At 37.3% G+C, this 14,481-nt stretch overlaps 1 protein-coding gene across 2 annotated transcripts in view; it reads right to left on the reverse strand.

Moving 5' to 3' along the window:
- STK38L (serine/threonine kinase 38 like) overlaps nt 1–14,481 on the reverse strand; it is a 65,091-nt gene that overhangs the window by 11,683 nt on the left and 38,927 nt on the right. Inside the window, exons 3-6 of one of the 2 annotated variants that reach the window (XM_084879647.1) lie at nt 9,863–10,007; nt 5,895–5,946; nt 2,170–2,292; nt 1,859–1,942 (exon numbers count right to left, since the gene is read on the reverse strand). In XM_084879647.1, coding sequence (XP_084735773.1) covers nt 1,859–1,942; nt 2,170–2,292; nt 5,895–5,946; nt 9,863–9,996 — 393 coding nt within the window. In that variant the 5' untranslated portion in view covers nt 9,997–10,007. Of the gene's footprint in view, nt 1–1,858; nt 1,943–2,169; nt 2,293–5,894; nt 5,947–6,993; nt 7,050–9,862; nt 10,008–14,481 lie in introns of those variants that run through there. The other variant, XM_084879648.1, reaches the window with a different exon arrangement.

Raw genomic sequence — 14,481 nt, forward strand, 5'->3', positions numbered from 1 at the left:
TTTTATAAACCTTTTTATGATAATAAAATATGACCTGCTTAAAATATCATATTTCATGTTACTGTATTATTATCTAGTATGCTAAATGCTCTGAGATCAAAGCAAATAATAAAAATTGATAATTAAGGAATTTTTTTTGGCATTAGAGAACTTTATAATCTCTATGTTTCTGTTTCAAAATTCTTAACTATTGTTTTTTACAATGCATTCAAAATGGTAAAAAAAAAAAAAAAAAAAAAAAAAAAAGCCTTGCCTGGCCGGTGTTGCTCAGTGGTTGAGCATCAACCTATGAACCAGAAGGTCACGGTTCAATATCCAGTCAGGGCACATGCCTGGGTTGTGGGCTCAATCCCCAGTATGGGGAGTGCAGGAGGCAGCCTGTCAGTGATTTTCTCTCATCATTGAGGTTTCTATCTTTCTCTCCTTCTCCTTTCTTCTCTGAAATCAATAAAGATATATTTATAAAAAATAAAACTAATTTCTTCATAGGACTGCTCAATCATGACTGTTTGGAATAGCGGTCTGCCTATTTTCCCCACTACTATAAAACAAGGATCAGGTGTATCCGGTTAACCACTGTATTCCCAGAACCTATAACATGTGAATATTTGCTGAATGAATGAAATAGAAATAAAGTGGAAGAATGCAGTAAAAAGTCAAGTTAAAAAATTAAAGAAAAATAATATTATATTGCTATAATAACAAAGTAAGCTTCAGGTGGGCACTGAAAGACTGAAGTAAAGCATTGGGTACAGAGAGGTGCCACCTCCCCTTCTACTCCATTGTAGAGGCCTTCACTGGTTTATGTAGCACATGAGTGTCTACCCAGAATGGAAACGCAGGTGAATACATAAAATAATACTAGTACTGTTTTCAGGTTTATGGCTACCACTGAAACTGTATTAAGTCACAGAAAGCAGGAAGACAGCCCAGAAGTATGAAATTGGAGTGGTTACAGATTTTGTAAATACATAAAATAAGCAAATTCTCAGGAGACTGTTCTTGCTTTTGTGATATATGACAGGGATTGAGGGTACTGAGAACTAACCTTTATTTTCACTGAAGTAAGAAAAGAGGATGTTTTGTAATGGACTGAATGTTTTTCCTCAAATTCCTATGATAATGCCCAACCCCCTAGGACAGTGGTCGGCAAACTCATTAGTCAACAGAGCCAAATATCAACAGGACAACGATTGAAATTTCTTTTGAGAGCCAAATTTTTTAAACTTAAACTTCTTCTAATGCCACTTCTTCAAAACAGACTCACCCAGGCCGTGGTATTTTGTGGAAGAGCCACACTCAAGGGGCCAAAGAGCCACACGTGGCTCTCGAGCCACAGTTTGCCAACCACAGCCCTAGGATAACTGGATTTGATGAAAGGGCCTCTAAGGAGGTATTTAAGATTAAGTGAAGTCATTGGGGTTTGGTGGGGTTGGTGGGGTTGGTATCCATATAAGAAGAGACACCAGATAGCTCACACTCTGTGTGCACACACCAAGGAAAAGCTATGTGGGGCCTTAATGGAATGGCAGCTGCCTGCAAGCATGAAGAGAGCCCACACCAGAAACCAAAGCCTGCCAGAACCTTGATTTTAGACTTCCACCCTCCAGAACTGTAAGAAAATAAATTTCTGTTGTTTAAGTCACCAAGTTTGTGGTATTTCGTAATGGCAGCCTGAACAGACTAATACATACTTAGATTATAAATTCAGAAGAAATGTTAACTATAAGAATTGAGAAGCAATGGCACAGGCTATCAAAAATTACTGGATTATATAGTAAGATACATAGATTTCTTTTTAAAAATTCCAACATCAGCCAGCATATGTTTCTTTGGTTGCATGTATTAAAGAACATACCTGCTCTTTTTCAAGCATATCAGCTTTTCTCAATATCTTCATTGCATAGATATGGCCTGTATCTTTCTTCTGGACCAGCCGCACCTAGAATGTGAGAATTGACCACACTATAGATGTTAAATAGTCACTACTCTTTATTTAGAATAAATGGTAGGTTCCTTTAAAAAACAAACAAAACAAAAAAACAGCATTGCAATTTGCCACTCATGGTATTTTAGGAATTCTATTCAAATTAAACTATTTTAATACATATCTATTTTAAATCTATAAGATATATATTCAGTAACAGTGATTTTTAAAAAGAGCCACACCTCTCCAAATGCTCCTCTTCCTATAACTTTCAGAGACTCAAAGTCATCCAAGCCAAGTCTGGTCCTCTTGAGCCGTAAAAACTCTGTTTCCTTGCGAGCATGCTGTGATCGACGTAACTTTTTCTATTAAAAAAAAAAAAAGACAGTTTAAAAGACTTTAAAATCAGATTTTTCAAAGGAAACCTACAGTATTAAAAACAAGATATATAAAAATGGGGGTGAAACCCTGGCCAGTGTGGCAAATTGGTTAGAGTGTTGGCCTGCACATCAAAGGGTCTTGGGTTTGATTACAATCACAGGCACATATCTGGGTTGCAGGTTTGATCCCGGGCCCCAATCAGGGAGCGTGCGGGAGGCAACCAATAGATATGTCTCTCTCACATCCATGTTTCTCTCTCTCCCTTCCACTCTTTCTCTAAAGAAAAGAAAAAAAAAAAAAGAAAGAAAAAAAACCCTCAATGGAAAAAATATCCTTGGGTAAGATTAACAACAACAAAAAGTAAGGTAAAGCCAAAACCGGTTTGGCTCAGTGGTAGAGCGTTGGTCTGCGGACTGAAAGGTCCCAGGTTCGATTCCAGTCAGGGCATATACGTTGGTTGCGGGCACATCCCTGGTAGGGGGTGTGCAAGAGGCAGCTGGTCGATGTTTTCCTCTCATAGACGTTTCTAGCTCGCTCTCTCTCTCCCTTCCTCTCTGTAAAAAATCAATAAAATATATATATTTTTAAAAAGTGAGGTAAAGTATCTATATCTATCTATCTATCTATCTATCTATCTATCTATCTATCTATCTACACACACACACACACACACACACACACACACACGTATAAAAGCCTAAGTGAACCGCCGACTGTTGACCAATAGACACTCATTGGCCACCAGGGGGCAGATGCTCAATGCAGGAGCTACCCTGGTGGTCAGTGTGCTTCCACAGCAGGAGTGCCACACAGATGACCAATGGGCGCCAGACACCAAGTTCACGGCTGGCGAGCAGAGTTGCTGCGGCTGTGCCCGCAGCAGAGTAGCAGCGAGCCTACCGAGCAGCCAGCCAGCGGCCGGGATAAACAGGAAGAGCGCACGGTGCCCAGCCCAGGCTTGGGCTCCTCCCCAGCCGGCTGCCGCTTCACGCACTACTACATCCCTCTGCAGCTGTTGGATTGCCAGTTTCAGCGGATCCCTGCAGGCCACACCAAGGGACCCTACCGGTGCATAAATAAAATCTAAAGAAAACTTTAAAAGACTTTTTTTTTTTAAACAATTTGAAAAATCTTTACTATTGAAGTATACCCCGTTAAATATTTCATCTTAACTATATCATGATATTCTTTCATCTAAGCTAACTTAATTCAAAAATAAAAGTTAAACTTTAGGCAATGCTAATAGTATTCTGATGTTGATTTAGACTCTGTCAAGAAATCTACTTTGCTTCAATTCCTTAAATCCCAAGGTTGCTCTTGTCATAACTACTGAGACTTTGACACCAAAATAACAAAACAAGAGTGTTTCCATAGAGATGTACTTATGGTAGAATTTATTCTTGGAAATATTTTAATAAACTGCTTGAGACTTGGCACACAAATTCCTGAAAAAATTAAACTGCAACAAAGATAATTACATGAAGAATTCATTAAAATATTCAAGTCAGGAATTCCATACTTCATTCTCCATCAATCACAAAAAATAACTAGCATTAATATGAAACATTATGAAATATCTGAAGGTTACATTTGGAATGGGCATTTGTTTCATTATTCTATATTTCATCTTTCTCTTCACCAAACAAAATTCTGTTTTTGACATAGCTCCTAGTAGATGTAACATAAAGTGGGAAATGAGAATAATCAATGAAAAGAAGGAATTCTTATCATTTGCAGCAACCTGGGTGGAACTGGAGAACATTATGCTGAGTGAAATAAGCCAGTCAATGAAAGAAAAACACCACATGATCTCACTCATTTATGGATAATAAGGAACATTATAAACCGATGAACAAAAAGATAGATACAGAGTCAGTAAAGCAACAAACAGACTGTCAAATTACAGTGGGGAGGGTAGGGAAATATGGGGGAGATAAGAGATCAACGAAAGGACTTGTATGCATGCATATAAGCATAACCAATGGATGCAAAACTCTGGAGAGGGAGGGCATGTATGGGAGTGGCGGGAAGGAATTGGTAAGATATATACACATATCATACCTTAATAAAAAAAAAAATGAAAGAAAAGAAAAAAAAATTAAACCCCTGTTCATCTTCAACTGAACCCAATATCCAGTTCTGAGGAGGAGACAAGTCAAAATGACCATAACAGCTCAGAAACATCGCTCTGACATGCAGCTCTTGGTATAACTACTAAATAGTCCTTCCCTACCCTTCTGTTTATGCCTTCAAGAGGATTAGGTAAACTATTAATTAGAAATATGTAAATGTGTATCACCAATGCAATGGAATTCTGATAATTCTAACAAAGTTAATCTAAGAGGATCAAATTAAGAATTATGTCTTCAACATGGCTGGTGTGGCTCTGTGGTTGTGTGTCAACCCATGAACCGAGATATCACCAGTTTGATTCCCAGGAGGATGGTGGAGGCAGCCAATCGATGCTCTCTCATCAAGGTTTCTATCTCTTTGTCCCTCTCCTTCCCTCTCTCTCTCTAAAGAATGATGTCTTCAATGTAAAACCTTTAGACAGCTAAGTGAAGTTATATACTCAGCACATCAATAGTGAAAACAGTGAAGACTATTTTTTGAATCAAAAATGCCATTTAAATAACAGTTTAAAAAACTGAATTACTAATAAAACAAAAAGATCAAAAAGCAGTTTTAGATTTTTAAGAGTAAATAAAAAAGGCCACATGGTGGCACTGTAGTACTGTCTTTCAAAGCAGTAAAGGCACTGTTGCTTTTAATTACATAAATGAATATAAGAATTTTAAGACATTCTATATTTCTAACATTATGAGTTATAGAATAAACAGAGTGCAGTTGGATTTAGCTTCAGAAACTTGTGTAATCTGAATGAAAAATATAACCTTATTAAACAGTTTCATAAATCATGCTCAAAATTGATAGACAAGGGAGAAGCAGCTAAAGAAATAATGTTTATTAATATTTTATAGGTTGTATAGTACAGCAAGTTAACAATGTTTATGTGTTGGAGACAGCTAATAGCAAAAAAGGAGAATCCCAAGTGTATGGAATATATAATCTTACAGAAATGGGACATCACCTATAATGTTGTTAAATTACTTTAAAAAAAAAAATCTATTCCATGATATTAGTTTTAATTCTTAGTGTCCAGTGTGGCTCAGTGGTTGAGCGTTGACCTATGAACTAGGAGGTTACAGTTTGATTCCCAGTCAGGACACATGCCTAGTTGCAGGCTCCATCCCCAGTGGGAATGGGCATGCAGGAGGCAATGGATCAATGATTCTCATCATGATGTTTCTCTCTCTCTCTCTCTCTCCCTTCCTCTCTGAAATTAATAAAAAAAATATTAAAAAGAAGTGGCATATAACATTGTGTAAATTTTAGGTATATAATGTAATGATTTGATCCATATATATTGCAAAATGATTACAATAAGATTAAAGTATCCATCACCTCACATAACTACTTTTTATTTTTTTTGAGTGAGAACATTTATGATCCATTCTCTTAGTATCTGTCAAGCACATAATACAGTACTGTTAACTATAGTCACAACAATCACAGCTAATATTACCTCTTCATCTGCTAATCCTTCTTCTTCCATAGCCACTTCTAATTTCTTCTGCCTTAACAAAAGAAAAATAATTTACATTTTAAATACATTTCTAACTACTCCCATTTTTTAAATGTACATTTATTTGTTCAATATGGTATGCTAAAAAAATCTTTCAAGTTGAATTAAAATAATCATTAAGTACAGTTTTCTTTCTCAAAATATAACAAATGTTTTGTAACAAATATTTCTATTGTATAGGCTTTTCTTAAAGATAAACCCGAGAGAGAGCTTTTCCTAGTTAGCTTTGAGTATGCTAGAAGATGAACTTCCCAGGCTTTATCCACATGGGTATAGGGGTTGAGGATTGAAACCACCATTTACATTGTTTAGTATTTGTTATTTATAACAGTACTAGAGGCCCAGTACATGAAAATTCATGCACTTGGAACAGGGGAGGACCCTCAGTCCGGCCTGCACCCCCTCGCAGTCTGGGACCCCTTGGGGGATGTCCACCTGCCAGCTTAGGCCCACTCCCTGAGGGATGAGGCTTAATCAGCAGCCTGGGAGCCCTTAGGGGATTTCCGACTGATGGCAGGGAGCAGGGAGCAGGCCTAAGCTGCAGTCGGACATCCTTAGCGCTACTGAGGAGGCGGGAGAGGCTCCTGCCACTGCCGCTCGCAGCTGTCAGCCCGGCTTGTGGCTGAGCAGAGCTCTCCCTGTGTGAGCACACTGTCCACCAGGGGGCAGCTCCTGCATTGAGCATCTGCCCGCTGGTGGTCAGTGTACATCATAGGGACTGGTTGTTCTGCCATTAGGGTCAATTTACATATTATTCTTTTATTATACAGGATGCCCCAAAGTAAGCTCTTTCCTAATCCATCAAGATCACTTTTTTTTCTTTCTTAAGGAAAATTCCAAGCAAAAACATCTTAAATGAGCACCCAAATGGAAATGAGATCTAATAACATACTCTTCACCTACTTCCTCAGCAGTTACAATGGGTACCTTAATGCTTACCATACTGATTTTTATCTTTTGCTTACATATTATTCCCCTAAGCCCAACCTTAGAATGGAACAAGCGCCTAACATCGGATTCTGTGCCTGCCATCGTGTACCTCTGGGCCTGCAGAGCTGCTTGCTGAATGATTTTGAGTTTTCTCCTCTGCTGAAAGAATCCAAAGAGTAAGAGGACCATTAATCTGGGAGGGATAGCCACATACAAGCAACTCTATTCTTCTCAGACCTCTACTGTACCCTTTCCTTGCCAAGACTAATATCTCTTGGAATCATATCTCATTCAGGAGCAAGAGGCACTAATTTTCATTCATTTGCACCATGCCTACACGGAACACCTATGTCTTCTCTTGTAGCTTTAAAAAAAAATAGCTTTTCTCCTCAAATGCTCTGGCATTTTGTTCTTTGCTTGGTACTTTATTTAGGTTATGTATTTATCCAATTAGTTAAACCTTAAAAATTCATCACATGTTTTCTTAAAGTATAAACTGTTTTTACTATTTATTTTTATTATTTTAATAATGCAATAATTTTTTTCAATTACAGTTTACATTCAATATTATTTTGTATTAGTGTCAGGTGTTCAGCATAATGGTTGGACAATTATATATTTTACAAAGTGTAGTATATACTGTTTAATATGACTTTCATGATAACACCACACTGAGACTGTTTTGATTTGTGTTTTTTAATAACAGCAGATGCTTTTATTCTTACTCTCCTTAGTTTAGGGGAAAATTGAATGAAAGACTTTAAGGTTTCAGCAAAAAAAGACAACGAACCTTTAAAATTCTGACAAATAACTCATGCCGGCCTCCTGAGAAAATATAGGTCTTTCTTTCCTTTGTTCTCTTCTGCGTTATTCCCTCTCCCTTGATGATGTGAACACTCCCAGAGGCTTTCATTACGTTTATAATTAGTGTAACTACTATATTTGGATTTATTTCTAACTTATTCTATGGTTTCTATTTATGCCTGCTATTTGGTATTTCAGGTTTTTGTTTCCTCTTGGCCTTCTTTTGAACCGATTTCCCCCTCATTCCTTCTATAGGTTTGGAAGTTACAAACTTCATTTTTGGTCTTTTAGTGGCTACCCTAGAAATAATATGTACAGTTAATTTGTCAAAGTCTGAAATTAATCTTTATCCTGACAACATGGTATTCCTATTCTTAAAAATACCAAGATATCTAAGAACATTTCATTCCACTCTCTTCCTGACTGAGAGTGCACTGTTAAAAAACATTTTAATTTTTTTTATTTTTTTATTAAATCATTATCTGTGTACATATACCATTGCCCCTCCCCCTCATTTTAATTTTTTTTAATGCCCAAGACATTGTCATTATTATTGTTTTTATACAGTCAAATTTTGTTGGGATTTATCCACTTATTTACATTTTTAAAAATATATATTTTATTGATTTTGTACAGAGAGGAAGGGAGAGAGATAGAGAGTTAGAAACATCGATGAGAGAGTCATCGATCAGCTGCCTCTTGCACACGCCCTACTGGGGATATGCCCGCAACCAAGGTACATGCTCTTGACCGGAATCGAACCCGGGATCTTTCAGTCCCCAAGCCGACACTTTATCCATTGAGCCAAACCGGTTTTGGCCACTTATTTACATTTAAACCTTCTGTTTGTGGTCACTTTCCTTCTGCTTAAATTGAATCTTTTGGAATTTTTTCTGATGATGAACCCTTAGTTTATCTTGCCTCAGCTCCATTCTCTTTCCTCTTCCTTTGAGAACTTTGATTAAAGGTACATTAGCTTTTCTCACTAGTCTCTATGTTTCTTATCTCTCATATTTTCTTACTCTGTCTCTGAATAACTGTTTTATCTTCTAGTCCCAATTCTCGCCTCAGCTATGCCTCATCTGCAGTGAGACTTGTCCAAAGTTAAGTTCTAATCCTAATTCTTCTTCTTGAGTCCTGTTTCAATGAAGTTGCATCAACCCGTTTGCCCAGGCATATTTCAGAGCCAGTATTGACTTGTTTCTCTCACATTTCATATTTGGCTAGTTTCCATGTTTTTTTTTTTTTATCTTTCTCACCCGTCAATTCTTCTCTTTGTTGCTGTCACAATCGTAATTCAAGACTCCTTTCTATTGCCTGGACTACATCACTAGCCTTTCCTGTTCCTAATCCCTCCTCCCACAGTCCATTCTATGCATCACAATTAAAGTACTCTTCCAGAGAAACACCTGCAATCATTTGATTCTTCTGTTCAAAACTCAGGGAGGCCCTCTACCACCATGAGAAGCTACACTAACAAAGCACTCAAGACTACCAGGAAATGTTGACCTTTAGCTTGAGCTTAACTGAACGGTACTTGAGTTAGCACTGAAGGTGGTTTCTTCTATTTCTAATGCCCTTCCTCTTGCTCTTTTATTTATTTATTCTCCCTTTTATGTGTGTATAAATAGGGCTCTTTCTTTAGAGCCCTGTTTAAACACCATCACCATTTATGGTGCTATCCCAGTTGCCTTAGGCAAAAGCAATCTCTCCTCTTGGCCCTTCTCTTAATGATACTTTTCACTCTTTCATCTAGTATCTATGTGCATTAGCTCCCTTACTCCAAGTTTCCTGAAAGCAAAACAACATGTCTTTCACTTTTTATTCTTCTATACCCACTTATATATACTCAACACTATAAATGTTTTTGGATTAAAGTCAATTATTCATAATGCATCCCTCTAAAAGAAAGTAAAAAGCTATGTCATAATTTCATGGTTGAAAATATTTTGTTTAAAACATCTCATTTGAAATAAGTATGTGGGTTCACAGGACAAGAAACTATTCTGCAAAAATAGAACAAATAATTAGGTCCACTATCAGGAAAGAAAGTTAAAAACAACACACAAGGATGGATCTCCAAAATTTATGTTATTAATGGGCAACATGTTTACATTTCACTTGCAGCATAGCAGCTTATTTAAACAGAAAACTTTGACTAGTTGTTACTATACCTGGTTTCTCTCTCTTCATGCTGTAAGATGAGGTTGCTGTAAAAATTCTCCAACGTGAGCTTGGCCACAGTCACTCTTTCCCGGGTATGGTTGCTCATAGGAAAGGTGGTGGTACTCCCTGCCGTCATTGCCATAGTAACAGAAACTGAAATAACATATAAACACAAATTATTCAGTAGAAAAAAGTTTTTATCCCTTATAACAGACTCTAGAAATAGTTTGATTTCTATTAAGCAAAATTTGACTCTAAAAATTAATATATCCAAATCTTTCACATTATTAACAACACAATGTTAGAAAAGAAAGCAAGATGATCCATTCCCAAAGCAATAGAAATTAATTTTGTACTCGCAAAACCAGGGCTGAATAACAGTAAAGAAGCACCAGTGAGAGCCTATGAAAATATAAATACACACACACAAAACGTTGTACTCAACAAGCATTCATAACAAGAAAGGGTCAATCTATTTTGTTGTTGTTTTATTGGTTACTAAGTAAAATCCACAAGATTTTGATAATACTTATGTTCTCAATAAATGTAAGTCTCTTAAGAGTTAATGTAGTTTAATTAAATAGTAAGAAATAGCTTCTTCCATATAAATGTTATGAAACATGAAGTGTTGCATCAATAAGCACACAAACATCAGTCTAAAGCAATTCTTATTAGGGGAAAATACGTTTAGAAAGAAGCTCCTTAGACAGAGGCCACAGTTGTCCCATTTCATTCTGAATTCTGTCATTTCAGATAGTACTATAACAAGGTGTAGTATACTTCTCCAAACTAGGAGGTCCGATTCATTTTCAAAAGATACTCAAATGCCTGTAGGAACTATGCAGGAAACACAAATGTGTGAATTAAGCCAGGTGATAATGAGGAAGTTTTGTGTATATCTAATTAACACCATTTAAGTGCCAACTTTGAAAAACCACTGGGACAGCCAAAATACTAGTTTGAAGAAGATAATCTGTACAGTTGGACAAGATAAGGAATGTAATAGAAAGGCTGCTGAACTCTGGGTGGCTGTTTGCTGGACACTGACCCTAAGAGATTTGCCTACCACAGTCTACATCTGGACCAAAAAAAACAAGAATATTCCCATATGTTAAAGAGATTTTTGCTTATTTGCATGGGAATCATAACAAAACAACCTAGCGAAGATCCAGATTGCAAAGAGTGAGCATCCAACATTTCATTTTTAGCAAAAACATACTCCCCCAAACTTGCCACCTACTCCCCAACACCCACTTCTCCTTAACTACAAAGATACCAACCTGAATATGGGCCTGAACTGTACTAGAATCCAGGGATAATTGAATGAACCAAAAGTCTTTTCTGTGCTTCAATGTCAAATACAGATTAAAAATAAACAATCTCCAGTTCCACAGTCATCTTATTGAGTTTATACCTCAAAGTACTGCAGGACCTGCAAATCCATACATGATCAATCTATTATTTTACCATCATAAATTTGTTCCTCTGCTAACTACTCTAAGGTTTTTTTTATAACAAGAAGCTGATCACATTATTTGTTTAAAATTGCTCCAGTTTCCTCACTGCCTATAGCAAATCAAATTAGATAAGGATAACTCACATACATTGAATGCTGGTAGATATCAGAAATTTTATGATACTTTATTACTGAATTTCCCTCTTTCCTCCTGGGGATTTAAGATAGTGGCACCTTCTTATGCATGACTACATTTCATCCTCACAATAGCCTTGTAAAGTAAGGAACTAAAGCTTAGAAAAATCCCATAGCTAGTGAGCTATGGAGTTAGAACTCCAACTCCAAATGCTATCTCTAACTTGCCATTCCAGCCTTAGCTGCTCCACTTGCTCATGGCCTACTCTTCTCCCAACATGCTTGGCTCTTTCATGCCTCCAAGGCCTCATATGATCCATCCCTGAATCAGTTATGTCCTGAACTACTCCTTTCCGCCTTCCCCCCTCCTTCTTTCCCTCCCTCTCCTCCTCCCTCTTTTCCTTCCTTCCTTCCAGAGAGAAAGAAAGAGGAGAGAGAAATAACGATCTGTTGTTTCACTTATTTATGCATTCATTGGCTGATTCTTGTATGTGCCTTAACTGGGGATTGAAATCGAAACCTTGGCGTATGGGGGACAACCTTCTACTTGGCCAGGGCCTATCCTGTACTCCCTTCACAGGATCCCTGATTCTTTAAGGCACAGCCTTACTGTGAAGACTTCTCTAACATGCCCTACCAGAAGAGACCTAATATTTGTATTAGGTCTCTTTTTTTTCAGATGTGTTCTCTAGCATTTGCACCAATGTATCTCAGGTACTGGTGCTTATCACTCCACTTCTCTATCCCACTAAACTAGGAGCATCTCTGGGCAAAAACTTTTCCTGATTCATTTTTTAAGTATTTACTACAAAAGCACTGTATCTGACACATAGCAGGCATTAATGAATGAATGACTCAACCTATCAAATGGGGGAGGGGAAAGAGCTGAAAGAATTAGCTAAAAGTAATCAAGACTGATTAATAAGCAACTGTGGAAAAATAAATTACTGAACCTAGAAGCCAGAAATTCAGAGATTTAATCACTTAGGCCCTGCTGCTAAGTGATCATATGCTCTTGTTCAAATCACCAGAAAGCTCTGAACTGGTCACTTTTTCCCAAAGAGGCATTACGTATTTGTTCTGCTGAGTTCACAGGCCATCTGAGACAATACACAACAAAACCATAATGGCTTATATAAATGTAAGACATTATTTTAAGCACTTAGTTTAATATTTTAAATGTGCTAAATGCTTTAAAATTAATAGTATTATTTTTAAAAACAATAAATGATAAAAATAAATGAAACCCAAGAATTATCACAGCCAAATGTTTTTTAATTGCTAAGCTATTCTTCTTGGAATGCTATCTAAGGCAATGCTATCAAACCATTTTTGGAAATATCAGAATCACTGGGTTCATATTCTATGTTTCAGGATCGGTGATAGCGGAGTTCTTGGGGCGCCTCAGAGGAAAAGAATTTCCTGAAGCCCCCACGGGAGAATGGAGTTTCATGGAAGGCTTTATTGATGATGTAAAATTAATGGGGTTCCCTCCGAGATCCCATCTCTGTCAGTCTTGCCATGGAAGAAGTCTAACCTTGTCTTCAGCAGGGCCAGAATGAAGGCCACTGTCCAGAATTTCTGCTCCATATCAAAGTATAGTATAGTCCAGCATCTGGCTAGCTTAGCTTGTGTTCCCAGCTGTGGTGTTCACACATGTGGTTGCTTAAAGACACATGGCTTTGGAGAGAGAACAGGTGAGCCCATGGGCGAGTGCACATAGAAGAGAGAACAAGAGACCAAGCTTGAGCAAGAAAGAGGGAACTTTTGTCTAGGGATTTAAACTATTAAAGATTTTGAGTGTTTCTGATGTGGTCCACCCCTAGCTGATCCATTGTTCCCCAGCTAGACTGACAAGCAAGCACCTTCCCTATGTTACCCTGACTTCACTATGCATGTGCCCACCTCCCCTCTTTGTTCCATCCCTTCCCCCAGTGATCTGCAGGAAATGGACCAGTGGTTCACTGGGGAATCTGAAGCTGTAGCTTCCTGGGGAAGCTGCCCAGGTGACCATGCTTACAATGCCTGATTCCCTCTTTGCTCTTTTTCCCTTATTAATATTGATAAACTTGTAAATTATGGTAACACCATCAACCCATTTTTTGAAATATCAGAATCACTGGGTTCATGTTCTATTGTATAATATGTAAAAGGATCAGATACAGAAAAGTCAAAGAAGGAAAATAGAACAGGGATGGTTTTTAGCAGACATCCTAAATCCCATTTGTTAATTGGGATTTGGGGGTTAGGGGTGCAGGGAAGGAAGCTGGGGAGGATAGATTAGAAGTTGAGGAATTCAAATAATTTGAGAAAATCCCGATAATACAAAATTAAACAAGTTTCTTGTTGCAAGACTTCCCAGGATCTTTAATATGTAAACCCTGTTTCCCCGAAAATAAGATAGTGTCTTATATTAATTTTTTCTACTAATTTTTTCTCCTTATTTTCAGGGGATGTCTTACCTTTCCATGCGCTAGGTCTTACTTTCAGAGGATGTCTACTCTAAATCCTCAAAAAGGTGGTAAGGTATACAATTTGCACTAGTATTCTAGCGAGTCTTCTTTAGGCATATAAAATTTGAGTTCATACATAATTCTCTTTAAACACTAGTAAAAAAAATTGCCTTTTACTTTATTTTTTAACAAACATTGGGGTGGGTGGGGGCATAAAAGTTCTAATAAAGAGCAATGCCTAGGGATTTTAGAGTGATTTCTAACTTGTCCAGTTCTGTAGCTGATAAGGAATTTTCAAATTGGTTTGCCAGTTATGAGGAGGAAAAAAAGTCAAGACCCAACTCTAATTGTCCAAGGACTATATTTTCCTTTAAAAAAGTTTATGATGAAAAAGCAAACAAAACATTTTATAATGCCTTTTGAGAAAAACACACAAAGAAATAGCCCACAAGTAAATATTTCAGAAGTCAAAAAGAAAGCTATATAATGAACTCCGGGTGCAGTCTTGGAAGGCAGTTGACTGGCAGTAGCCTTTTAGAAAAGGCTGCTCTGCTCAGTATGCCAAGGGGCAAGGTCTGGCCTT

This window comes from Pipistrellus hanaki, assembly GCF_964339955.1.
Source record: "Pipistrellus hanaki genome assembly, chromosome: 3".
Taxonomy (NCBI): domain Eukaryota; kingdom Metazoa; phylum Chordata; class Mammalia; order Chiroptera; family Vespertilionidae; genus Pipistrellus; species Pipistrellus hanaki.